We start from the raw sequence: 27,309 nt of genomic DNA, 5'->3' as shown, positions 1-27,309 counted from the left end.
CTGCCTGAATACTACCAAACTACTCAAATCCAACCGGAGCTATAAAGTCAGGAGCTGTACAGCTCTCTTCTGCAAAATCACGTGTCAGCCAGCATTTACCACCAAAAAGGAGGAAGATACATGAGCTGGTTTATCTTGCAGGTGTGTTTTTGGTGGGCTACCTCTCCCTCTGCAGTTTTAATCCTCCTCACTGCTTTGCTCTAAAAACATCACCTGCAGCAAAAAAAAAACAATGAAAAAAACCAACAAGCCCTTGGAGGGAAAACCCCACAATGGTTCCCCTGGCAGATGGTGCTGGGCACTGCTCCACTCCTGTGGAGCAGATGCCACACATCCACCACAGTACCCAGCACTGCTTTTTCTGGGCCATCCCCCTGTGCTCTGTCCAACTCTGCACCTGGAGCAGGACGTGCCGGTGGCCGCTGACGCCTCTACCCCCAGATGCGGCTCCCGTGGGGGTTTTGTTTCCGTCGTTCTCTTCCCGGACCTTTCCTGTTTCCTTCCGTGCAGATGCGACGGGAGGAAATCTCAGTGCCTTGGCTTTCCTCCGGCTGTGTCCCAGCTGCGGTCACAGGCTGGGGACAACACTGTGGCTCTCTGCGTCCTGGGACACGTCCTCCCTGGCAGTGATGGCAGTGGTGTCAGTGGTGACACTCGTGGCAGCGGCAGCAGTGGTAGTACTGATGGGTGTGGTGACACTGGTGGGAGTTTGGTCGCGCTGGTGGCACTGGTGGCAGTGGTGACAGTGGTGGTGCTGATCTCCTGGTGTGCATCCAAGCCTCATAGACCTGCTGCTCTTGGTCACACACACACACCAGTGGCAGCAGTCCTGTGCAGAACTGCTATGTGGTAATAACTGGGACTGCTCAGAAACTTGCATTCAGTTTTCAGGGGGGTGGAAGTGCTTGTTGCAGACGTGGGATTCGGAGCAGGGAGAGCAGGACTTGATCGACCTCAAGGGGAAAGGGCTGGTTGATGTCTTGCTACATGGGCTGGAACTAGGAGAGAGGTCAAGGAAATGCTACACAGATGGGTGCTTTGTTGTATTTTCTCTGAAGGTGAACTTTGAATGGGGGATGTGCTCACTCGGAGACAGCTATATTTATGTACGGGTGAGATACATATTGTTTGGGTGAGCAAAAGCCTTTGTTCCAAGTCCCACTGCTAAAGCCCACGTGGAGTGACAATTTGGCTCTGCAAAGCTTCCTTTTCCTTTGCTTGGGGAGTTGCTGTGTTTAGGAAAACCTGACTCCAGCAGCTGCATCCCACTACCCCGGGTACCAGCAGCACAGCCTTCAGGTCTGGCATCTGCTCTCTGCTCCAGCCAAGCTCTTCCATTTACTGTGAAGAAGACCTGACCTTTATTTTGCATCCAGTTGCCGTGAGGAAGAGCAGCCTCATCCCTGCTGTTGCGGGGTCTGTCCCTGGACAGCTGGGGCAAGGCCAAGACATGTGTGTAATGGAGCTGCCACACTGCAAAGGAGTATTTCGGAGACCCCTGTGATCCCCTCTGGTTTGGGTTGTGAGACAAGGAGGTGATGGCTCAGTGGTCCCCATCTCCAGAGCAGCATCCTTTGTTGCTCTCTTGTCACATCAAATTGCATTCACTGGATCCTCGCCAGGCCCTTGGCTGCCCAGGTTCTTGTGGAAGAACCAGAAGCCTCCACAGTCCTGGTGAAAAAAGAATCACTGAAGTTGGAGAAGACCTGAAATCACTGAGTCTAACCACTAACCCAGCACTGCCAGGTCCACCACTAATTGCCACATCCATGTACCTTTTGATCATTCCAGGGATGGTGATTCCACCACTTCCCTGGGCAGCCAAATCAAGTGCCTGACCACCCTTTCATTGAAGAAATTTTTCCTAATATCCAATTTAAACCTCCCCTGGCACAACATGAGGCTGTTTCTTCTTGTCCTGTCGCTTTGTTACTTGGGAGAAGAGACTGACCCCCACCTGGCCTCCTTTCCTCAGGCTTCCCCCTGATGAGTGTGAGCCTGACAGGCCAGTGCTGCACTGCTGAGCATCCTCACCCAGGGCTTGCTCACTGTGTCCTCACATGCTTCCTCTGGATCCCCCATAGCACTCAAATCAGAAGGATTTATGTTCACTTGGCAAGTTATTAATATTAGCTGAAATTCCCTTTTCCACATTGTTCTGCCATGCTTAATACAGAGATCAGCGCCTCAGCCTGTAGCGCCGGGGATGATTTGCGATTGAATATCCATTAGGGATTTATGGGCTTCGGGGCTGAATTGCTGGGACATGCGAGAGCCAAAATACTTGAACCGCTTCCACTGGAGAGAGGAGACCTTGTGGGAAAGGAGCACTGGCTGTTCCCGTACGCAGGCGGTTCCCACTGAGCCTCCGTTACTGGCAGCAAGCACACCCAAGCCAGCAAAACACTGTGTGGGATCCGGAGCGCCGATGGAGCATGAACTGCGTGCTGGATGATGGCAGGGAGTGAGCCACTGCTCCTGGTGGGCAGTGGTGCTCACAGCGGGTCCCAGTCCCATGGCGTTGGTCAGCGTGTGGGATCAATCCAGGACACGGTTCATATTAATGTGTCTCTGCAGCTGGTTAAAATGAGGTATGAGGTTGTTTGGAGAGAGAGCTTGCTACTTCTCCTCGTGTACCTCTGGTGTAGTGTGTCAAATGTGAAGGGGCAGAAGGCAAGATATCATTAAACACAGTGGAAGCTGGAAGAGCCAAGAGCCAAAGGCTTTAAAAGGAAAAGCAAAACATCCTCGAGTCGTTTGTTTCAGAGAAGCTGGGTCGTTTGCAAGGGGATGATCTGGGGCTACACCTGCTTTGCATCAGCTCTGCCCTCTGAGCAGGCACCTGTGGCTGCCCATCCCTCCCACCTCCTATCCCTTTTGAGAGTTTTAACCTCTGTTTTCCTTGAAGTGAAAAAGATGAACCTTGCTTAGGGGTTTGCCAGCAGGTTTTCCCTGGGAAACATTCACTCTCTGGGCGGCTGCTTCTTCCCATGGCTGTGCTGGCCCACAGCTCAGCAGCTGGGCCTGTAGGAGCCACATAGCCCAAACCAGCCCAAAATCACCCTCCAGAAATACCATATGGAGTCTTATCCAGCCATGGTGAGATCGTCTCGGGAGAAGAAGATCCCACAAACAAAGTGATGGGTGGGATCATCACTGGAAAAGCACGTTGAGCACCAGGGGGAGAGCAGGTTTCCCAGCCCATCTTGCAGGATCATTGCAAAGTTTGAGCAAAGATTCCAGCTGCTGTGGTCCAGGTGGGGAGGGTCAGCTACCTTTGGAGTTTCGGCATTGTCTGCACTGAATCACACCTAAAATGCTGCTGGGAGGCAAGTCCTGCCTTGCTCCCATCCCTCAACCAAGCTTCCTGCCTCCATCAGCTGCTAAAATCTGATTTCCTCAATGGGAACTGGAAATTTCCCCCCTAGAATATCCCACTACTCCCCTGCAGCCCAAGTAGGTTTTGAACTTTGCAGGAATATCCCTGCAGGGCTCTGGAGTGGCATTACCCCATTTTTTATGGGGGAAAAAAAAAATGGTTGATGGGAAAAGTCCATGATTTTTTCCCATGATGGGAAAAGTCCACCAGCCAGACTGGGCACATTCAGCAGAGCAGCCCTGCATCCTCTAAATCCTCACCTGGCTTTTTTTCCCCCCCCTTTGCTGTTTGGTTTTTTCATTCCTGGGTGCCACTGGAGAAGCAGGAGCTGGCGAGCAGGTTGTAAATGCTGCTTAGGGATGGAGGAGCCCATTGTCAGCACCCAGGTGCTGTGATGAGCTGGTCAGTGCTCAGCTCACCTCCCCGATCTCACCTGTCTCATTACATCAGAGTGAAAAAAATCCAGAGGGGAAAGTGTCTGTCTGCTGGGGCATCATGAGGAGAGGTGAGGGGGTGCCTGCTGGCCTGGCTTGCGTTACTTATGTGCTTAAGTTCTATTTTGAGGCTCTGGCCACGCGACTCTAAGCAGCCTCTGACTGCGGGAAGGACCAGCTTCAAAACAAGAGTCCAGTGGGTAACGACCTGGGGAGGCACCAGGTTTCCCTCAGCTCTGAGTGGGGCTGGCAGAGCCCTCACCTGCACCCTAGACCCATCATCTCTTGGATTTTGGCATTTCCGCAGTGGAAATTGATTTTTTTTTTTTTTTTTTAATTCTTCCCTTTGCCATCCTCAAAAGTAAAGATGCCACAGGTACAGAGCNCCTGGTCTCCCGAGTGCCTGCTGCTTGCAATCTCCACACCAGCATCATGCTGGCACCTTTCCCTGCTGCCTGAATACTACCAAACTACTCAAATCCAACCGGAGCTATAAAGTCAGGAGCTGTACAGCTCTCTTCTGCAAAATCACGTGTCAGCCAGCATTTACCACCAAAAAGGAGGAAGATACATGAGCTGGTTTATCTTGCAGGTGTGTTTTTGGTGGGCTACCTCTCCCTCTGCAGTTTTAATCCTCCTCGCTGCTTTGCTCTAAAAACATCACCTGCAGCAAAAAAAAAAACAACGAAAAAAACCAACAAGCCCTTGGAGGGAAAACCCCACGATGGTTCCCCTGGCAGATGGTGCTGGGCACTGCTCCACTCCTGTGGAGCAGATGCCACACATCCACCACTGTACCCAGCACTGCTTTTTCTGGGCCATCCCCCTGTGCTCTGTCCAACTCTGCACCTGGAGCAGGACGTGCCGGTGGCCGCTGACGCCTCTACCCCCAGATGTGGCTCCCGTGGGGGTTTTGTTTCCGTCGTTCTCTTCCCGGACCTTTCCTGTTTCCTTCCGTGCAGATGCGACGGGAGGAAATCTCAGTGCCTTGGCTTTCCTCCGGCTGTGTCCCAGCTGCGGTCACAGGCTGGGGACAACACTGTGGCTCTCTGCGTCCTGGGACACGTCCTCCCTGGCAGTGATGGCAGTGGTGGCAGTGGTGACACTCGTGGCAGTGGCAGCAGTGGTAGTACTGATGGGTGTGGTGACACTGGTGGGAGTTTGGTCGTGCTGGTGGCACTGGTGGCAGTGGTGGTGCCGCTCGTGCTGGTGGCAGTGGTAACAGTGGTGGTGCTGATCTCCTGGTGTGCATCCAAGCCTCATAGACCTGCTGCTCTTGGTCACACACACACACCAGTGGCAGCAGTCCTGTGCAGAACTGCTATGTGGTAATAACTGGGACTGCTCAGAAACTTGCATTCAGTTTTCAGGGGGGTGGAAGTGCTTGTTGCAGACGTGGGATTCGGAGCAGGGAGAGCAGGACTTGATCGACCTCAAGGGGAAAGGGCTGGTTGATGTCTTGCTACATGGGCTGGAACCAGGAGAGAGGTCAAGGAAATGCTACACAGATGGGTGCTTTGTTGTATTTTCTCTGAAGGTGAACTTTGAATGGGGGATGTGCTCACTCGGAGACAGCTATATTTATGTACGGGTGAGATACATATTGTTTGGGTGAGCAAAAGCCTTTGTTCCAAGTCCCACTGCTAAAGCCCACGTGGAGTGACGATTTGGCTCTGCAAAGCTTCCTTTTCCTTTGCTTGGGGAGTTGCTGTGTTTAGGAAAACCTGACTCCAGCAGCTGCATCCCACTACCCCGGGTACCAGCAGCACAGCCTTCAGGTCTGGCATCTGCTCTCTGCTCCAGCCAAGCTCTTCCATTAACTGTGTGAAGAAGACCTGACCTTTATTTTGCATCCAGTTGCCGTGAGGAAGAGCAGCCTCATCCCTGCTGTTGCAGGGTCTGTCCCTGGACAGCTGGGGCAAGGCCAAGACATGTGTGTAATGGAGCTGCCACACTGCAAAGGAGTATTTCGGAGACCCCTGTGATCCCCTCTGATTTGGGGTGTGAGACAAGGAGGTGATGGCTCAGTGGTCCCCATCTCCAGAGCAGCATCCTTTGTTGCTCTCTTGTCACATCAAATTGCATTCACTGGATCCTCACCAGGCTCTTGGCTGCCCAGGTTCTTGTGGAAGAACCAGAAGCCTCCACAGTCCTGGTGAAAAAAGAATCACTGAAGTTGGAGAAGACCTGAAATCACTGAGTCTAACCACTAACCCAGCACTGCCAGGTCCACCACTAATTGCCACATCCGTGTACCTTTTGATCATTCCAGGGATGGTGATTCCACCACTTCCCTGGGCAGCCAAATCAAGTGCCTGACCACCCTTTCATTGAAGAAATTTTTCCTAATATCCAATTTAAACCTCCCCTGGCACAACATGAGGCTGTTTCTTCTTGTCCTGTCGCTTTGTTACTTGGGAGAAGAGACTGACCCCCACCTGGCCTCCTTTCCTCAGGCTTCCCCCTGATGAGTGTGAGCCTGACAGGCCAGTGCTGCGCTGCTGAGCATCCTCACCCAGGGCTTGCTCACTGTGTCCTCACATGCTTCCTCTGGATCCCCCATAGCACTCAAATCAGAAGGATTTATGTTCACTTGGCAAGTTATTAATATTAGCTGAAATTCCCTTTTCCACATTGTTCTGCCATGCTTAATACAGAGATCAGCGCCTCAGCCTGTAGCGCCGGGGATGATTTGCGATTGAATATCCATTAGGGATTTATGGGCTTCGGGGCTGAATTGCTGGGACATGCGAGAGCCAAAATACTTGAACCGCTTCCACTGGAGAGAGGAGACCTTGTGGGAAAGGAGCACTGGCTGTTCCCATACGCAGGCGGTTCCCACTGAGCCTCCGTTACTGGCAGCAAGCACACCCAAGCCAGCAAAACACTGTGTGGGATCCGGAGCGCCGATGGAGCATGAACTGCGTGCTGGATGATGGCAGGGAGTGAGCCACTGCTCCTGGTGGGCAGTGGTGCTCACAGCGGGTCCCAGTCCCATGGGGTCGGTCAGCGTGTGGGATCAATCCAGGACACGGTTAAACATGGGCACGGTTCATATTAATGTGTCTCTTGCAACTGGGTAAAATGAGGTATGAGGTTGTTTGGAGGGAGAGCTTACTACTTCTCCTCGTGTACCTCTGGTGTAGTGTGTCAAATGTGAAGGGGCAGAAGGCAAGATATCATTAAACACAGTGGAAGCTGGAAGAGCCAAGAGCCAAAGGCTTTAAAAGGAAAAGCAAAACATCCTCGAGTCGTTTGTTTCAGAGAAGCTGGGTCGTTTGCAAGGGGATGATCTGGGGCTACACCTGCTTTGCATCAGCTCTGCCCTCTGAGCAGGCACCTGTGGCTGCCCATCCCTCTCACCTCCTATCCCTTTTGAGAGTTTTAACCTCTGTTTTCCTTGAAGTGAAAAAGATGAACCTTGCTTAGGGGTTTGCCAGCAGGTTTTCCCTGGGAAACATTCACTCTCTGGGCGGCTGCTTCTTCCCATGGCTGTGCTGGCCCACAGCTCAGCAGCTGGGCCTGTAGGTGCCACATAGCCCAAACCAGCCCAAAATCACCCTCCAGAAATACCATATGGAGTCTTATCCAGCCATGGTGAGATCGTCTCGGGGGAAGAAGATCCCACAAACAAAGTGATGGGTGGGATCATCACTGGAAAAGCACGTCGAGCACCAGGGGGAGAGCAGGTTTCCCAGCCCATCTTGCAGGATCATTGCAAAGTTTGAGCAAAGATTCCAGCTGCTGTGGTCCAGGTGGGGAGGGTCAGCTACCTTGGGAGTTTCGGCATTGTCTGCACTGAATCGCGCCTAAAATGCTGCTGGGAGGCAAGTCCTGCCTTGCTCCCATCCCTCAACCAAGCTTCCTGCCTCCATCAGCTGCTAAAATCTGATTTCCTCAATGGGAACTGGAAATTTCCCCCCTAGAATATCCCACTAATCCCCTGCAGCCCAAGTAGGTTTTGAACTTTGCAGGAATATCCCTGCAGGGCTCTGGAGTGGCATTACCCCATTTTTTATGGGGGAAAAAAAAAAAATGAGTCAGGAGTGATGGAACATGGTTGATGGGAAAAGTCCATGATTTTTTCCCATGATGGGAAAAGTCCACCAGCCAGACTGGGCACATTCAGCAGAGCAGCCCTGCATCCTCTAAATCCTCACCTGGCTTTTTTTCCCGCCTCTTTGCTGTTTGTTTTTTTCATTCCTGGGTGCCACTGGAGAAGCAGGAGCTGGCGAGCAGGTTGTAAATGCTGCTTAGGGATGGAGGAGCCCGTTGTCAGCACCCAGGTGCTGTGATGAGCTGGTCAGTGCTCAGCTCACCTCCCTGATCTCACCTGTCTCATTACATCAGAGTGAAAAAAATCCAGAGGGGAAAGTGTCTGTCTGCTGGGGCATCATGAGGAGAGGTGAGGGGGTGCCTGCTGGCCTGGCTCATGTTACTTATGTGCTTAAGTTCTATTTTGAGGCTCTGGCCACGCGACTCTAAGCAGCCTCTGACTGCGGGAAGGACCAGCTTCAAAACAAGAGTCCGGTGGGTAACGACCTGGGGAGGCACCAGGTTTCCCTCAGCTCTGAGTGGGGCTGGCAGAGCCCTCACCTGCACCCTAGACCCATCATCTCTTGGATTTTGGCATTTCCGCAGTGGAAATTGATTTTTTTTTTTTTTTTTTAATTCTTCCCTTTGCCATCCTCAAAAGTAAAGATGCCACAGGTACAGAGCTGGGGTACTTTACAGGGAGCAATGTGCCGGCGGTGTGGGGATGCAGATGAACCAGCAGGGAGACACATCCACCACTAAAGCCAGTGAAATCATACACATGTGACCCCCTCCTCTGCCCCCCCCCTCCCCAAGAAAGCTCATTTGCAGGCAGCTTAGTTCTCCTAAGAGCATTAGAGGTGCATTTGGTGGACATGAGCCGCTCGAGCAGCACCGGGAGCATGTGGCCGATTAGGGGCAGCAGCAGCTGGTTTCGGGCACAGCGTGCATTTGGGGTGGAAGTACTCACTGTGCTTTTCAGGGACGCAAAGGTGAGATCTGGGGGGACAGGGTGGGTGTCGGGGGGTCGGCTTGCGTGGCCCGGGTGCTTAAATTCTCCAGTGGGTGCAGATGTTGGGTGGCATAGGAGAGAGAACAAGGCCTTCCCTGCCACGTGCTTTTCCCTTCTGCCTAACTGGGAGTTACCCCCTCTGGCTTTCCAGTGCCATTTCAGCTCCTCAGATGATATTTCAGTTTTATCTCTTAATACCACCTCGCTTTCTAATCTGTGATCTTCTGCAAAGATGAGGATGAACGAGGCTGGTGAAGGGACTGGAGCACAAGCCCTGCAAGGAGCGGCTGAGGGAGCTGGGGTTGTTTAGCCTGGAGAAGAGGAGGCTCAGGGGAGACCTTATTGCTTTCTACAACTACCTGAAAGGAGGTTGTAGCCAGCTGGGGGTCATTCTCTTCTCCCAGGCAACCAGCAGTCAGAGAAGAGGGCACAGTCTTAAGCTGTGCCGGGGAGGTTTGAGTTGGACATTAGGAAGAAATTCTTTACAGGAAGAGCGATCAGACATTAGAACAGGCTGCCCAGGGAGGTGGTGGATTCACTGTCTATCCCTGGAGGTGTTTAAGAAGAAACTGGACGTGGCACTTAGTGCCATGGTCTAGTTGACAAGGTGGTGTTGGGTCAAAGGCTGGACTTCATGATCCTGGAGGTCTTTTCCAACCTAGCCGATTCTGTGATTCTGCGATCAGGGATGCTGGTACAGGCTGTGGCGGGTGATGGTGCCTTCAGAGGCACCCGCACCGAGCAGGGGCTTCCTTGAGGAGCACACTCTCACCCCGGTGTTTCCCTTTCCCTCCCCTGCAGCCTTGCTCCCCGCTGGGATTTATGGAGGTGCTGAGGAGCAGCTGTGACCCCCGCAGCCCCCGGCAGCGCGCCCCGTGAAGCAGCGCCCGGCCCGCCCTCGCCTCGTCCCGCCCGGCATCCCGACCCTCCGACCCAACCATTCACGGCTCCCGTGCATGGATCGCCCCAGCGAGGCACCGCTGCCCGACGCCGCCGACGCCGCCCCGTAGGCTCCCGGCCCCCCGTGCCGCCCCCAAGTACTCCACATACCCCGATGGGGTAACGTGACGGGGGCCACCCTCCCGCCACCACCGCCACCCCCCCATATGCAGAGGCCTTTCTAGAGCGCCCCGGGAGCGCGCGGCGCCGGAGGCGGCGGCCGCTCGCCGTCGCTCACACACGCGTGCCGAGGACACTGACACTACAGCAAAGGGATTTCTTTCTTTTTTTTTTTTTTTTTTTAATTATTATTATTATTATTATCATTAATTTTTTTTTCCTGCCTGGCTTTTTTGCCTCCCCCTTCCCTCAGGGAGGGGGCTTGCGGTGTGTCAGGAAGCCGGCGCGCTCCCAGGAGCTGGGATTATTTGCACAACGTCTGTATATTGAGTTCTCGATCCTGTTTTATTTTTATTTTTGAAGCGCTGAAGGGTTGCTGGGGAGGGGAGGGAGTTGTTTTTTTTTTCGCCCCTCCACGCCACACTTTTCTTGGGCTTGTCCCCCCCGCCGCTGTCAGCAGCACCTCGCCTTCCCCTTGTCCCACCATGGCCCGGATGAACCGCCCTGCACCGGTGGAGGTCTGCTACAAAAACATGAGGTTCCTCATCACCCACAACCCCACCAATGCCACACTCAACACCTTCTTGGAGGTAAGGAGGGGAGGCTGGAACAGGGGACTGGGGTCCAGCTGCACTTTTTGGGGCTAAAAGCTGGTGCTGAGATGCAACCAGGATCAATCCTGTGTAGATGAGGCAGCAGCAAGTCCCCTTTCGTACCACGGCCTCTGGTGGCATCCTGAGGCAGTGGGTATAATCATTACCAGCTTTGGATGGACCCCAAGCTTGATCTTTGGGCACTGTAGAGATAGAGAAGAGTTTCCCCATTCCTGTTACATCCCCTGCCAAGTCCACCAGGACATCATGTCATGGGGCTTTGCAGTGATGCACGTAGATGGATGCACACACACAACCCCCAGCATCTCCCAGCACCTCAATAATGACTTTTCATCCCAAATATCCCAGCGCATTTCCAATGACCGGAGTGTGTTGGGTGGTGCTGGAGGGTTTGGTGTTGCATAAGCCAACAATGGTGCCCTGCCTGGAAGTGCAGCATCTGTGTGAATGCCACCGGCTCAGAGAGCCACAGGAAGGTGGTTGTGGTTTGGGGACAGCCACCCCATACCCTGCACACTGTGGGGACCACACCAGTGGGAAGGGAGAAAAATTCCCCTTTCCTCCAGCCTCTCAGATTTTTGGCTGAGCTGCCGAGTGCGCGGGGGGTTCAGCACGGTCTGGTGAGCTCAGACGGGGAACAAAGGGGGTGGATCACCGACGGGGATGATCTCATGGTGCGAGGTCGGTACACCGGCACGTAATCTGGGGGCAATCCTTGTGCCGGGCAACCAGCCATGCTGGAAACAGCCCAAATCCCACGCCTGAGCCTGCAGCGTGTTGGAGTGATGATGGGACACGGCAGCGAGGCTGGGAAGGAGGCCCTGAGCCATCTGTGAGATGCTGAGCACAGTCTGTGGGGTGTCCTGCAACCCCCCTACCCACCTCCCACCTGCGTTTCTGCCATTTCTGCAGCAGGAGTGTGACCTCACCGGGCACAAATAATTCCTCCTTCAGGGAACTTGCACCTGTGTTGGGGATGTTTCTTTGCCTGGGGTGTGAAGTCTCTGCTGGTGTGGCTGTCAGGGCTTAAAAATAAATCGCCCCATTGGCACTAGTGACTCCAAGGAGTCACGAAGGTGCTGGTTGAAAATCCTGCTGTGGCCACGTGAGTTTGCTGCCCTGGGCTTTCATGTTTCCTTGTGCCTCCCAAGCTGGATGAACCACAGGGGGTTTACTCCAGGGTCCAGAGATGGGGCATGGTACTTTAAGGTCCGTAGTTGTCTGCGTGGTCCTAGCAGGGCTGGGATATATTTGGGTTAACTGGGGTGCAGCTGAAAGGGTTTATTCAGACCTCTCCTTCTCCCTCCCTCCCCCAGGACCTGAAGAAATACGGTGCCACCACGGTTGTGCGAGTGTGTGAAGTGACCTATGACAAGACCCCCCTGGAGAAGGACGGCATCACCGTCATGGTAGGTGGGCAGCAGGATGCTGCTTAAACATCCCATCCCATCCCTCGGGGCTGCCGAACACCCTGAGAGACCAAAGCAGCATCACGCTCGCCCGGGAGCGGAGTTTGAAGCCCAGCTGAGCCGAGATGAGGCTGGTGCTTTAAAAAAAGAAGCACTGCCCACGCACCCGAAACTGTGACTCATCCGGCTGAGTCGGCAGCTGCCTTCCCTGCCTGTTGCTCGGGCTCCAAAGCACCCAGGGATGGGAGCGCCTGATCCCACGTGGAAGATGCGCGTGGTTCCCATTACCCCCGGCGTTATCTTATCCTGGGGGGTGGTGTGAGGGCTCTCTGCTCTCCCAGCAGCCAGCTGGTGCAGCTGGGGGGATGAAAGGGAGCAGGCAGCAGGCTGGGAAAAGGCAGAGCAGGCAGCTGCCTGGGCTGCATCTTGGCTGATAAGTAATTGGAGATGATGTCAGGCGTGATTGCCCTGCCAGGGAGTTCAGCTCCAGCTGGAAAGTGAGGCGCTGCTCATTATTTAGGGAAGGGTTTGGAAGTGCCTCGTGTCTCCTGGGGTGGTCTGCTCTGTTTAGGTCCTCTTTATATAGCTCTCTCTGCATAATCTATGTCCTATAGAGAGAGTAAGCTATATCCTAGATTCTCAGGGATATAAGTGGATTATCCTACCTCTCTCTAGATACAGATCCTGCAGATACAGATGCCTCTAGACATAGATGCAATATCTCTATAGAAGATACCTTAAAAAGATAGCTGTATCTTACTTACAGAATTCATATGTTGGAGATCATATCTGCTCACTTACACACCAAATTCTGCCTTTTACCCCATTTCTAACTGGAGTCCTCCAGTCTGAGTTTCTATATCTAGGATATATGGACCTCTACATCTCTTACACAGAGATACAGCTGTATCTAGGATATGTTTTATACAGGGAGTTAGAGAAACTATACAAGACACTGTATAGAAACTATATTATATATCAAAGTTTCTGTAACCATATAGAAACCATATAAGGCATATCATATAGAGAGATATCTATATCCTAGCTATTTATAGCTAGATGTATCTATGTAGCTACAGATATATCTCTATATTTGACTATATCACATATATCTATATATATATATTTGAGATATGTATATCTTGATATATACATTTTTGGTGTATCTATATATAATTTTTTTATAAATGTATCTCAGTATATATATTTGACATAGATATATCTATATATATTGGAACACAAGAATTATGAGGACAGTTGAGAGAGCAGAGGGTGTTTAGCCTGAAGAAAAGGAGGCTCAGGAGAGACCTTCTCACTCTCTATAACACCCTGAAAGGATGTTTCTGCTGGGTGGGGGCCTGTCTCTTCTCCTAGGTAACAAGCAATAGGAGAAGAGGAAATGGCCTCTAGTTGCACCAGGGGAGGTTTTAAATTGGATATTAGGAAAAAGTTCTTCACTGAAAGGCTTGTCAACCATTGGAAGAGGCTGCTCAGGGAAGTGGTAGAGTCACCATCCCTGGGGAGGGATTTAAGAGATGTAGATGTGGCACTTAGGGACATGGTTTAGGGGTGGACTTGGCAGTGCTGGATTAATGGTTGGAACTGATGATCTCGGAGGGCTTTTCTAACCTTAATGATTATATGATTCTGTATTTAGGCTGTATATCTCATCCCTTTCTTCTGGTAGAGCACAAGCCAGCTGAGGCCTGACTGCTGTAGTGTGCCTGGGTGCCAGCACCCATAGCCACAGTGACCCCACATGTACAGGGGTCCCGTTCCAGACACAGTCCCTGGGTGTTTTGGATGCTTCCTGTGCTTTTAGCTCCTCCATGTGCCACAGGGAGTCCTGGGCAGCTTCTAAAGCTGGTGGCAGTCACCAAGTTGTGCCGGAATGATGGAGCAGGTCCAGAGCAGGCCACAAAAATGACCAGAGGGCAGGAGCACCTCTGCTATGGAGACAGGGTGAGAGAGCTGGGAGCGTTCAGCCTGGAGATGAGAAGCGTCCAGGGAGATCTTAGAGCACCTTCCACTGCCTAAAGGGGCTGCAAGAGAGCTGGAGAGGGACTTCTGACAAGGACATGGAGTGACAGGACAAGGGAGAACGGCTTTAAACTGACAGAGGGCAGGTTTAGATTAGACACAAGAAAAGAAGTTTTTATCACAGGGGGTGATGAGGCACTGGCACAGGTTGCCCAGAGAAGTGATGCATGCTCCATTCCTGGAAGCATTCAAGACCAGGTTGGATGGGACTTTGAGCAACCTTTTTTAAGTGGAAGGTGTCCCTGCCCATGGCAGGAGGTTGGACTAGGTGGTGTTTGAAGGTCCCTTCCAACCCAAGCCATTCCATCACACAGTGATTTTTGTGGTGTGGTGTGTCCTCCCCAGTGCAAGCCTGGTGTCCCGCACTCATGGCTGAAGTGGTGCTTTCGTGGCACTGTGGGGAGGAGGTGGCCTTGCAGGACAGGCACAGGCTGTGCAGGGTGGGCTGGCTCAAGCATTACAATACCCTGAAGCCCAACATGTTCCTGTCCTAGCAAATCCCAGCAGAAATCACATTATCTGTTCAAAGAATTAAATGAAGCACCTTATTTTGCCATCTCACACCAAGGATGACTCCAGCACAGCAACTCAGTGACTCACTCCTGAAAAACTAGGATTAGGGCTCCAGGCCTCCCACCTTTCAGGGCTCACCAAGCCCTCCAGGAGATGCTGCCTTGCCTGTCCCTCTCCCACTGCTGCATAGCCAGTGGCCATGCTCCTTCTGCCAAATCTTATTTTGGGGAGAGAAATCCCCATTTTGGGACACTTAGTTCTATCTACTTCCTCACCAAGCTCCAGTTTTGAGCCCCTGCAGGTTGAGGATGAAGCTCAAAAGAAGATGGGCTTTTTTTTTTTTTTTCCCCCTTAAAAGCCTTTCCTGGCTTTTTTTTTTTTTCCTGAAGGATGATGTTTAAATGGACTTGTATGGCCTCAGACCCTGAGCTAATAATGCAGCCAGGGAGTTCCTGTGTGCTGGATGGTGCCCCAGAGCCCCGCAGAGCTGCGCTGTGAGCCCAGTTCCCTGACGCGCTCATCCAAGGGCCCAAACACCATCACCCTGAGTAAAAACAACCCCTGAGAGTCTCAGCAGTGTTTCTCTCTTCCCCTGCCCTTGCAGGATTGGCCCTTCGATGATGGAGCACCTCCTCCCAGCAAGATAGTGGAAGACTGGCTCAACTTGCTCAAGACCAAGTTCTGCGAGGACCCTGGGTGCTGCGTGGCTGTGCACTGTGTGGCCGGGCTGGGGCGGTGAGTCTGAGCCCAGCACCCCTCCTGCTACCCCACCCCTGCAGAGAGGAGAGGGAAAACCATGCCTGCCCTCCTCCTTCCCTTCCCCAGTCCCCCTTTGAGCAGGGTTTTGTGAAACCTTACTGAAACCATGCCTGCGCTGCTCCTTCCCTTCCCCAGTCCCTCTCTGAGCAGGGTTTTGTGAAACCTGAGTGGGAATAGGTGTTGGAATACAGGGTGGGATCTGCTGCCTGAGCTTTTCCTTGGGCTTTAAATGATGGGATGTCAGTGTGGCTGAGAAGTGACCACCACTGCCTTTGCCTTTCAGTGCTCCTGTCCTTGTTGCACTGGCCTTGATCGAGAGCGGGATGAAGTATGAGGATGCCATCCAGTTCATCCGACAGTAAGTCGTGTGGTGTTCCAGTGCTGGGGGAGGAAACAGCCCCTCTCTGAGAGAACAGAGAGATCTGATGTGTCCCAGGGGTTTTTTTTGGGTTTTTTTTTTTCTCTTCTTTCGGGGGAAGAAAAAGGAGATGTTTGCTTTGAGCACTCTGTGCCTTTGGATCAGGGCTGCAGGAGGCTGGGGCAGCAGCTGGGAGCATCCCTAGGGGGCTTTTGGCAGTCACCCCACCTCTGCCCCACGTGTTTCCTCCCCAGCTCTCCATGGGAGTCTCTCCATTGTCCTGAGACTTCCAGGGCGGATGAGAGAGAAAAGCTGCTGGGGGCAGTGCCTGTTCTCCATCCTTGAAGGATGCACGTGTGCTCAGCCTCCAAAATCCCTTCCTGCTCCAGGCAGGGGGAGTTCAGCACCCTGACGGGGGTGGTTTGGGACAGGGAGGCCTCCTGCCACCCTGCTGACCTTGCTGGCCCTTCTCTGTCCCCGCAGGAAGCGCAGAGGAGCCATCAACAGCAAGCAGCTGACGTACTTGGAAAAATACCGACCAAAGCAGAGACTCCGATTTAAGGACCCTCACAACCACAAGAACAAATGCTGCATCATGTAACCTCAATGACCTCTTGCCAAAACCCGTGCACACAGACACCCCGGGCACTCGCACACACCCCACCCCGTCACCCCCTCGCCCAGCCCTGCGCTCCCCCCGCCACCACCAGGGCTGGGGTGGGGGGAGGACACGGAGCATCACCAGTGTGTTCCAGCACCCACAGCACAGCCCCAGCAAAGGCTGTTCTCTCCAGCTGCAGCCCCGAGGAAGGAAGGCAGCGCTGCCCATTGACTCTTGGCGTTAGCAGGCAATGAGCTCGTGCGACGGTTCTTCATCACCTTCCTCCTCCTCCCTCTCCCCTCCCCGTTGCACTGAGAGGGGCAGGCGAAGGGTGCTTGGTTTGGAGTGATGCAGGCAGGGCTGGGCCAGCTTAGAAGGAATGGGGGGGGGCGGGCAGGAGGGCCAGAGCACCCCTGGAAAAACTCTTTCCCACCTCTTTCCTATAAATAAGGGCTGCAGCAGCGGGGATGGAGGGGGGGATGGTGCGGTGGCCTCGGGGGAAGGTGGTGATGGCAGGGAGAGGTAACAGGGGCTCTTAGCTCAGTGCTGACCTTGTGATCATGGGAAGGGCTGAGCTAAGACCCCCAGTACTGTTCCCCTTCTCCTGGCTCCTCTGCCACTTCACCCTCCCCCTGTTGCCTCAGTGGCAGCCAGGATGATGCAGATGGGGCTCACTGGGAGTTTGCTGCAGCGAAGGCAGAGCCACTGGGGACTTCGGGGACCGTGTCAGGGCTTTGAAGCACCAGCTTTGCCGGGATCAGTGTAGGATCAGCACTGAATCCCCCAAAGTGTTGAATGCTCTTACTTACAGCTTCCAAATTCAGTGCACAGGGTGGTGGGTTCTCTGCTGTCGTGTCCCCATCCCTCAGTTGTGACGCAAACCTCAGTGCTGGGAGTGATGCCATGGGGACACAGTGTGCATCTCAGGGCACATCCATGTCCTCCACCACTGGCCAAGGGGCTGGGCTGCGTCTTTCCTAGGGGATTTGGGGTGTTCCTGGCAAGAACACATCACCAAATTTTGCACCTGCCTTTTTTCCATGTCTGTAACGAGGCGCCTGACACCCCGAACCCCCCCAGCATGTGCCCTGGTGGGGTGGACTCAGAGCTGCCCCTTAGCTGGGACATTCAACATCTCTCAACTTTCTGCCTTTGAACGCTTGCAGCAGCTGGAGCAGTGGGCACACAGGGGTGTGGGGTTTTTTTTTCCTTTTAACAAGGATAAAAAGAAATTTGCTAATTAAAGGAAAAAAAAAAACTTTAAAAAATACCCTGTTTGTCTTCCGCACGTCCTCTGGCCTTTCTTTCTCCCATCGCTGCCCAGTGGAGCCCAGGAGGTGACCCGTGGTCCCCCAGACTGATCCCCAGCACCAGGTCCCAGCTGGCTGCCACCCACTGTCACCAGGGCACATGTGTGGCCAAGTGGAAGTTCCAGGTATCCCTTGGACTTGCTGCTGCTCACCCTCAGCTGCAGAGGAGCCCAGTTGCTGGAGCAAGGAGGGCTGGTCATCCACCTTGTGTGGTTTTAGGCTGCCCAGCTTGTGATGCCTTCAGTGCCCTGTGTTGGGTATCTCCAAAGGTTTGTGTGCCTTCCGAAATGCAGATATCCAGAGACGTTTGCTTCAGAGGGTTCATCCCTTGGGAAAGGGGGTGAGGAAGGCTGGTGAGACACCTTCAGTACCTGCAGAAGGGTAGGGAATGGCTTTGTACCATGATGTGGGTGGGCAGAGGTGTTCGTAGCAGTTTCCAGCACCACTTCTCCTGTCCTGATGGGAGCCAGCCCCGCTGCACTTCAGGGATGGCCATCCCATGGGATAGGCTGTGGTGCCAGTTGAGGTGGGGACCCTCCACATGTGGCTCTGGAGTTGTCATGTCACACACCTTGGGCCTGTCCAAGCCTCCACATTGTGGGACAGCCCTTAGTCCCTTAAGTTTTCACCTGCCTTGTTCCAGGCTATTGGTTCCCCTGACTTGTGGAGAAGGCAGCAATGGCTGAGGGGTGTGTGTTTGTTGAGAAAATCAAGAAACTGAGCTGATGAGAAGGCCTGACTCTGTATTGGAGCACTCTGCTGGACAGGTCACCATTCCCTTCCTGCCTGAGTCTATCCTACTGCTAAAATAGGTGCTGCTTCATCCCCAGGGACAAATGTAGGTGATAGTTGGGCATTACAACAGGGACAGCCCCTATCCCTCCTAGCCAGGGAGCCTCGCATTCCCATGTCCTTCCTTATGGGAACCATTGCTTTCTAGGTTTGAAGGTGCAGTTTTCTTCCCCCATACCTGTGGGAGCATCACATGGAACGTTGCCCAGGGCAAGTGGTCCAGGGATTTGGCCACGATGGAAGGGCTTGAATTCAGCCTCCTTTGGCCACTCCTGAGCAAGAGTTCGCTCAGACCTCAGCTTGGTGGGTTGATTTGTGGGAAACACGAGGAGGACAGGCTTTGCTTTATGTAGCATCAAACCAATCACCTTAAAAACTGGGAGCTTCAAGCAGTCCCTGACCTGGTACAATCTGTGTGGCCAAGCCCTGAGCGCCTCTGGCTGGCAGAGTGGCATCTTGATACTGCTCAGTCTACGAGTCATGGCAAAAAAAAAAAACCAAAATCATGCTGCTTTAATTGTCCTCATTTTTTCTTTTTTTTTTCTTTTTTTTTTATGGATATCTTCCCCCTCCCATCCTGCAATGTGCTGTCACCTCCCCATGTGCTACTCCATGGACAGGACACCTTGGCAGCCCAGGAGCTCCTGTCCTTGCCTGGAGGGCTGAATCCAAGGTGTCTCTGGGTTGGACTGCGAAATACTGGGGATTCCTTTGGTATGGACTTGGGCTCCTTCCTCTGAGGTACCAGCTCCTCAATGTTTCAGCCTAGGGTGCTTTAGAAAAGGGGAAATTAGGTGGTCTTCCAAGGGGGAATTGGGTTAGAAATCTCAAAGAAGAGCCCAAGACAAAAGTCTTGAGACAGTTGGGCAAGAGGGAAGGTTGAAGCTCAGTAGACACAGCAACAGAGTGAGGCTAAGCAGCCAAGGGCTCATGGCTTGGTCTTGGGGTCTCTCCTTGTATGTTAATCCTTATTTCACCTTAGATGCCAAGATGTTGAAAGGAGAGCCTTAAAAATCTGATGTGCTTGCCAACTCTGTTATTGCTGCTTGTTTCCATTGTGCCCTGGCAGATGTCACAGGGAACAGACACCCCACGGCTTTGGCTACAAACCAACCACCTCATCCTGCCCTTCTCTGCAGAAGCAAAGGCTCAAACTGGGTTTTATACCTCCTAACACCTATCCACCCCCTCACCCCCTCCGTGGAAAGCCACTGTCCTTCCTTAATTTACAGGGACAGGTCTCCAGATCCAAGATATGGCAAAGCAGAGATGCCCCAAGCATCAAAAGAAGAGATTTTGCACTTTACCCAGCAATCTAGTCGTGGCTGAACCTTTTGTGGGGAGATAAATCTGAGCAGGAATTCCTGGTTGTGTCCTCTCACATGTGTGCTCTTCCATGTCCCGTCTGTTCTTCATTTTCCAGTAGCATGGAGCACGTGGAGGAGATGGTGGTGGGAAGACAGGCAATGTGACCCTCGTAGATGTCCAGCTCTTTATTAAGAAAGTTCTGTTGACACATATTTGAAGACTTTGCATTTGTAAATTCATGGTATGAGTCTTGCAGTCAGGCTGACACTGTGGTGCTTGGGCTGGGAGCTTCGGAGGAGGAGGTTTATGAGGAACAGATTTCCCGAGAAAGCAGAGAGTCTTCTTGCTCTATCCACAATAGAACAAGTCCTTTCTTTTTATTTTTTATTTTTTCATTGGATTTGCTTGGTTTTTATTAGTCCCAGTGGGAAAGCACACAGGGAGATTCGTGACTTCCATGCAGTTTCCAAGGTCTTACATCTTAGTTGCTTCCAGCACGCTGGGTAGGTGCAGCTTGACGGGTGGGTTTGGATGGGATACTGTCTGGTGGGAGAAAGATGTGGCTGGTTTCTTAGCAGTGGGGGGATCCTGGGCCAGCTGTGGTCCCGCTCACAGGCTCTAGCAGACACTCCCGGGAAGGGGGGGCATTCCACCGAGCTCGGCTTCCCTTCAGAGGATGATCTCCCAATGAACTCTCCCCTTCCCTGCTGTTCCTTTTTGTTCAACAAAGAGCTGCATATTTTCCTTTTTAACCCCCTGGGCAATCATAGTAGTATGTAGATCAAGCCCAGATGACTTTTTTTTTGTTGTTGTTGGTTTTGTTGGTTTTTTTTTTTGGTCTGAGCCATAGCTAAATTATTATACCCAACGCTTTTTGTATCAGACGGCATCACTTTGAATATGCAGATGAGGTATAGGATCTTGACACTTTATAACCTTTTTAAAAAGAAACTTGTCTGTTTACTTAACGTCTTGTGTAAAAAGGAAAAAAAAAGAAAACAATGTATGCCTTCAGTAATCACTTTTTTGTTGTTGTTGTTTTTTGAGTTTTATGAAATTACGGTGGTTACACTCCAGCAGCGAAATAAAAAGCGTTCACTGTTTTGTACATCCCTGTGTTCCTGGTGCTGCTGATGGGAGTTATCAGGACGTGGGAGGCAAAGGCAGAGCCAGACTCTGGATAAGGGTGGAAGTGCATGGGGGGGTTATTCAGGCTGGAAAAGAGAAGGTTCCAGGAAGACCTTGGAGCACCTTCCAGTAACTAAAGGGAATACAAGAGAGCTGGAGAAAGACTTTTGCAAGGGCCTGGAGTGACAGGACAAGGGAGAACGTCTTCAAACTGTCAGAGAGTAAGTTTAAATTAGATATTAGGAAGAAATTCTTCCCTGGGAGGGTGGTGAGGCCCTGGCACGGGTTGCCCAGAAAAGCTGTGGATGGCCCATCCCTGGAAGTGTTCAAGGCCAGGTTGGACAGGACTTGGAGCAACCTGGGCTAGTGGAAGGTGTCTCTGCCCATGGCAGGGTGGTTGGAACGAGATGATCTTGAAGGTTGCTTCCAACCCAAACCATTCTGTGATTCTGTATCCAGTAGAGCACAGCCCAACCTTGGCTGGACACCTGGGAGTACACCCAGAGGAGACATTCCTCACGCTCTACCTGATTTGGTCAGTGCTTCACCACTGGCACAGACCACCCATCAGACACGAAATCAGGCTTTGGTCATAAAATCAAATGGGTTTTTAACTCTGCCCCCCATGACTAAGGAAGGCAAAGACCAGAGTCCTCATGGTGGCTGAGAAGATGGATCTTACGTGAACAGGCTGGTAAGCAAGAAAAGCTGACACAAATTGTGTGATTTCCCAAGTCATTACACACAGCTGGGTGAGAGAAGGGGGAGGAAACTCTCCCTGTGCTGCTGTAGGCTCAGGAAGGCTTTTAAGCCAGATGCCAGCATGGAAGAGGGTAGAATTGAAGCGAGGTGGCAGGGTGGGGTGGCCCGAGCTGTCCTTGGATTCCCCCAGCAATTCCCAAGCGCTCAGTGAGGCAGATCTTTATCTCATCGCAGGCTTTGAACCACACAGCTGCAAGGGGCACTGCCTCTGCCGTTGTGCAAGAAGCAACTGGGCCTTCAATCAGCCTAATTGCTGCCTCACCTCTCCACCAGGAGGGCCAGGGGGGACTGCTGAACACGGTGTGTGCGCTGGAGAAACACCCACCGGCGCTCCTGCCTGTACACGCTGTCTCCTACCTCCTGCATTCCTCCTTGCTCACCGTCACCGAACAACATGCACCCATTTTCAGGCCACATCCCAACTCTCCATGTTAGGCTGCTGACACTCCATGCACAGGTTCCTGCCCTGCCTAAGAAAGTCCATAAAGTTGGGGGGTTTATGGAAAGGTCTAAGTTGGCCACTCATGGGTGCTGGGACCTGCCCAGAGAAGCTGTGGGTGCCTCATCCCTGGAAGTGTTCAAGGCCAGGTTGGACGGGGTTTTGAGCAACCTGGTCTGGTGGGAGGTGCCCCTGCCAATGGCAGGGGGTTGGAACAAGATGATCTTTAAGGTCCCTTCCATCCCAAACCATTCTATGAGTCTATTCTACGATTCTATGATCTCTTCCCAACTGGTGCCATGGTCCACAGTACCTTAACCCATTCTCAGCAGAAGATGTTGATCCTTGCAAGCCCCCATCATAGCCCCGTATTGCAATGCTTTCAGTCCTGCAAGGATCTCCACACTGAGAGACATCCACACTGGAGACATCCAAAGCCTTGGGACATGACCCGTGGCTCACAGCCCACTCTGCCCATGTTACTAACCCACCTGAGCAATCCAACTCTCCACAGAGCTGTTGAAGCAGAGGTTGAAGGGTCTCAGTAAAGTCTCGACCAGCCACAGTCCAGGGTCATGAGACTGGATAAAAAATTGCTTTCTGCGGGCCACCTTGCTCCTTGTTCACTGTGCTGAGCCACGGTGAAACATTTTCCTGCTTGTTTTGGACTGCTACTGGCTGTCACAGCCAACTCTGGCTCTCCTTGGGCACAGCGTGGCTCTCGTCGCTGCTCCCATCAACCTGCTTGGGATCAGCCCTTTGCCAACACCTCCACCTGAGGACATCCTGCTGCCCGAAGGGTCTTCCAGGGAGTCTTGCACCATCACCTGTGCAGGGGTGAAGGTCTCACCTCTCCCCAGGACCTGGGGGACTCCGTGGGTCAGGGCACGAGGCACAGGGAGGTGGGAGGTTCTGCCCTGCTTCGTGCTGAGGTATCTGGAAACACCCATGCTCGTAGGGATGAAAATGTAGGGCGGCACTTGGGCTGGGAAGAAAATTAAAATGTTTGCAACAAATATAGCTGAAAAGTCAAGCGGGGCATTAGGCACTGCTTGGCAAAGGCACGGGAACGCCGATCGCCGGGGGTGGGTTTTGCCCTGGGAACAGAACAAGGAGGGGAAGGAGCAACTCAGCCCTGATTCACGGGACCATCTCCACGGTTCAGAAAGGGCGTCCCGCAGATTCCCTGCTCCGTGCCATGGCCACAGCAAGAGCAGTGATGCCCTATCTGAGCTGCCGGCCTTGCAGGACCTCCGGGCAGAATCTGTTCTGGCCGGGGAGAGCGAACATTTGAGTGGCAGGAGGGGAAGAGGCTTGCAGGGAGCCTGGAAAGGGCTGAGTCACTCGCTGTCGGCGTCAGCAACCGAGGAGAAAGCGTGACTGCCAAACAGCCACCTGGAGCCTCGTCAGCTCATCCTTAAAAAAAAAAAAAAAAGGACTCAATGCCAGCTTCTCCCGCATCCCACCGGAGAGCTGAATGTGCCGCACGCAGCCGGGGAGCTCCCCGCAAAAGCAGTGGCTGGCTGTGGAAAATGCCCTTCCCTGGCTGCAGGTGCCGGTTTGTGTTGCGACATCTGCCTTGGGGCTCTCAGAGCAGAGGAGGCTGAGCCGCTCCCCCACAGCAGCCGGGCAGCCTCCAGGGACGTGTCACGGCCAAGCTGGGGCTCGGTCCAAGGACCGGGGGCGGGAGATGATTAGAGACCTGACGGCTCGGCGCTGGGAGAAGCACGACGCAAGAGCTGCCCCCGCCTCGCAGAGATAACTGCGGCTGACTTCAGCCAGGCACTGACTCACCTAAGCCGGGGCATCTCGTCTGGATATCAGGTGGAGACAGGGAGAAGCAGTGCATTTAAATGAGCTTTGATCTTTAAAGCAAACAACGCCGCCTTGTTTTGCAGCGCTCAGGCAGCCGTGGGTGACAGGGAAGGACGGCCAGGCCGGTTTTGGGGGGCCCCTTTCAAGGCTCGAGTTTTTAGTGGATGGATGCTCAGCGCTCAGATCAAGGGCTGTGATAAAGGGCTGTCGTGAAAACTCACCTGGTGCTGCCAAATCCCAGGGCTGAACATCCTGGGGCTCTGTCTGGGCTGCAAATCTGCCAGGTTGAGGGAGACAGCACAGCTGGGTAATGCAGAGAGACACATGTCTGTAACTACCCCAGCTGTAGCCAAGTAGACACATCTGGGAAGCAAAGTCTAGTCCTTCTGGTTCCAGCTCCCCAGTTTGTTCTGTCTTCAGTCTCCATCCTGGGAATATTTCAGGATAAACCAGTAAGGAACTGAGCTGACCCCTATAGCTGCCCTGCTTTGAGCAGGAGACCTCCTGAGGTCCCTTCCAAACTGAATTATCCTGTAGTCCTATGACAATCCTAAAGAAGAAAAGGGCACCTTATAGCTCATAGGGTGCAAAACTGGGTCATCAGATACTTCCCTCAGGGCATGTACCTTCTCCTGACACTGCACCTGTCTCCTCCAGCTCCTTCTGTCACAGTTATGGTGTCCATGGCTGCCAAGAGGGAATTTTGTCCAGACTGCCTGCTCCCCACACACAGGACTCACCATCCTCTCTCTGAAGTGTGAACACCAGAACTATATATCGTACCCAGTTTCATAGAATCATGAGAAAGAGTAGTCAAGTCAAGCACTGGAACAGGCAGCCCAGGAAAATGTTGTAGTCACTATTAGTGGAGGTATTTAAAAGATGGGTAGATGTGGCATTTGGGGACACAGTTTAGTGGTGAATATGCTGATGCTGGGTTAGTGGTTGGACTCAATGACCTCAGAGATCTTTTCCAACCTTAATGATTCTCTGATTTTATTTAATGTCTTCATACTAAGAGGGACTGACTGGTCCTTGAGGGTGTCTGTCTTTTCCCACATCATTTTTCTCCCCTCCCAGCTTCCTTGGGAGCAATTCCACCTTTATTTCCAGCTCACTAGTGGAGAAGGCTGCACGGCTTTGGGCCAAGGATTTTCCACTGTAGAAACAGATCCAGGCCCCAGCGATTCCCCACTGATCACCACTCTCTGAGATCTGTCAGACAGCCAACTCTTAGCTCATTTAACACATGCTCTACTGATGTGTGGTGCTTTTTTCCCCCACTGGAATGCCACGCTGCACAAATCTAATATTTACAAGGATGTTGCATATGCAGTTATGTTTATGGACCAACCTTGGGATCTAAAGGAATGAAGTCAAGTTGGTACAACAAGATCCTTTCCATAAAACCACATGGACTGGCATTTTTTTACATTTCTGTTCTTTATGCTTTCTGTTCTTATGCTTATGATCCTGAATCAGATTTTAGATCAGACTGTTTTTATTAACAATCAGCCTGTTATTATTAGCCTGACATCACTCCTAGACATGTCTGGCCCGCAAAGGCAGCAGAGCTGCTCAGCAGGCTCCTGAGGCTTAGCATCACGTTAGCAGGGGTACCAGAGACCAGGAGAAGATGTTGGGCCCATGCATCAGGAACTTTGCACCTCCCAGGGAACTGAGCTCTAGGCTTGCTTGGGTTGAGCATGAAGCAGCTGCTCTACATCCAAGAACCAGTTTCCTTATTTTGTTTTTAGGAAACTCAAGTAGAAGACAGATATAATGGTGGCATCTTAACTCAGGGGGGGCTCACTGTGTCTCTGTTCTCTCTTGGGAACAAGCAGAGGAGATGGTTGTGTTGAGCCTGGCAGGATGCACCAAGTGAGACCTTAACTCACCTCTCTGAGCTATTGGAGAGGCACAGCCACAGTGACCCTGAAAAACCCTTCCTGTGGGACAGCAGCGTGCTGTGGTCCTTGACCCTCAGGCTGTGAGACAGCAGGGATCAGGCAGGGTGTGATTACAGAATCACAGAATCATTAAGGTTGGAAAAGACCTCCAAGATCAGCGAGTTCAACCATTAACCCAGCACCACAGTGTCCACCACTAAACCATGCCCCCAGGTACCATATTTACATGTCTTTTGAACACTTCCAGGGGTGGTGATTCCACCACTTTCCCTGGGCAGTCTATTCTAATGTCCACAGCTTTAGGGTGCACAACTTTAGGAGGCTGTCCCTGCCCTGAAAAGATTGGTAAGTTACAGCACTATTTCTAAAACATCAAACCTACCCAAAATCAAGGGTGAAGCAGCTGAACTGTTGAGACCACTGAACCACACCATCAAACCCCTTGTGCCCATTTCCATGGGGACCCTCCTGTTGACTCATACCAAGGCTCTGCTTGGGACTGTTTGTTCTCATTTAATTCCAAGAGTGCAGCTTCCTCCATAATGTATGCTTCAATTCCTGATCTTCTGGGTCCCCTGGAAACCCCTAAAACTTCAGTGTGAAAAAGAAGTTGCCTCAGGGAAGATGCTTCAGATTTCGGACCACTCCAGATCCTGGTGCCCAGTTCCACCACTCCCTCTCCCTGAACTCATACCCACCCCAGCCTTCTCCTCTCGCAGCCTGTGCTCGAGCAAAATCATTTCCACACTAAAAAACCTCTCCAGTCAAAGAATCAGCCGCCCACCCGTGCTCTCAGCCTGCCACCGGCGTAGAGAATCCCCGTCCTTAAGGACACAGCCTTGAATAAAAGCCAGGGAAGTAAAAAAACAAAACAAGCCTCTCTGCAGCCTGACCTTTTATTGTCTGTGCGGGGCTGCCAAACCAAACGGCGCTGCGGGTCCTTCCCGCTCCCTGTATCCCGTCTGAGGTTCCTCCCCTCCCTCTGCTCCTGCAGTCCCAGCCCTGGCTGTGTCATCGGTGCTTCCCAGGAGTGAGGAAGACAATGGGGGGATCCTCGGGGTGGTGTGGGCGGCTTCCTCTGCCTCCATCCAAGGAGGTCCTGGGGATTGGCTCAGCGCAGGGTGGGATCCGCAGTTCCTGGCAGATGGAGCAGGGAGCGAAGGTGGAAAAGCATCTGCAGCCTTGTGGGCTTGGCAGCGTTAGAGGGACCGGAGGGGACACATCAGGTTCAGATAATTTTCTCCCCTTCGGGGCCCACACAAGACACTTCAGGAGAAAAAAAGGAAAAAAAAAATAAAAAGAAAATATAATCTCCCTGTGAGTGCCTGGTGCCGGCTGCCAGAAGGAACACTCGGCTCAGGGCTGTGCTTGCCCCAGCAGAGCCTGCCTGGCTTTTGCTGCCCCTCACATTTCCCCTGCAGCTCCCGGCTCAGCTCGAACTCCTGAGGACACAAGAGGAGCTGGAGCATCCAAGGGCCCTTTGCTGGTCCGTGGGGAGCTGTGCCCTCCCTGCCTGCGAGCCACACAGCCAGGGCTTGTCCACATCACACGGAGCCGGCTGCCTCTCATTAGCAGTGGGTAATAAATCCAGGGGGGAGATGACAACCCAGCAGGATGGATCCAAGCGTCCTT

General features: G+C 52.6%; 1 protein-coding gene across 1 annotated transcript in view; it reads left to right on the top strand.

Moving 5' to 3' along the window:
- The window catches only part of PTP4A3 (protein tyrosine phosphatase type IVA, member 3), a 43,033-nt gene extending 25,461 nt beyond the window's left edge, over nucleotides 1-17,572 (top strand). The window contains exons 2-6 of the mRNA XM_027892231.1: nucleotides 9,662-10,509; nucleotides 11,850-11,942; nucleotides 15,100-15,230; nucleotides 15,538-15,612; nucleotides 16,096-17,572. Of these exons, the coding sequence (XP_027748032.1) occupies nucleotides 10,405-10,509; nucleotides 11,850-11,942; nucleotides 15,100-15,230; nucleotides 15,538-15,612; nucleotides 16,096-16,213 (522 nt within the window). The 5' untranslated portion in view covers nucleotides 9,662-10,404 and the 3' untranslated portion in view covers nucleotides 16,214-17,572. The remainder of the gene's footprint in view (nucleotides 1-9,661; nucleotides 10,510-11,849; nucleotides 11,943-15,099; nucleotides 15,231-15,537; nucleotides 15,613-16,095) is intronic.
- The last annotated feature ends 9,737 nt before the right edge of the window (nucleotides 17,573-27,309 follow it).

The sequence above is a fragment of the Empidonax traillii genome, unplaced genomic scaffold (genome assembly GCF_003031625.1).
Source record: "Empidonax traillii isolate 1590-97213 ecotype Southwest subspecies unplaced genomic scaffold, ASM303162v1 scaffold342:size1861417, whole genome shotgun sequence".
In the NCBI taxonomy this organism is placed as follows: Eukaryota; Metazoa; Chordata; class Aves; order Passeriformes; family Tyrannidae; genus Empidonax; species Empidonax traillii.
The sequence above is the reverse complement of the archived record's forward strand: the minus strand, read 5'-3'. Positions and strand labels throughout refer to the sequence as shown.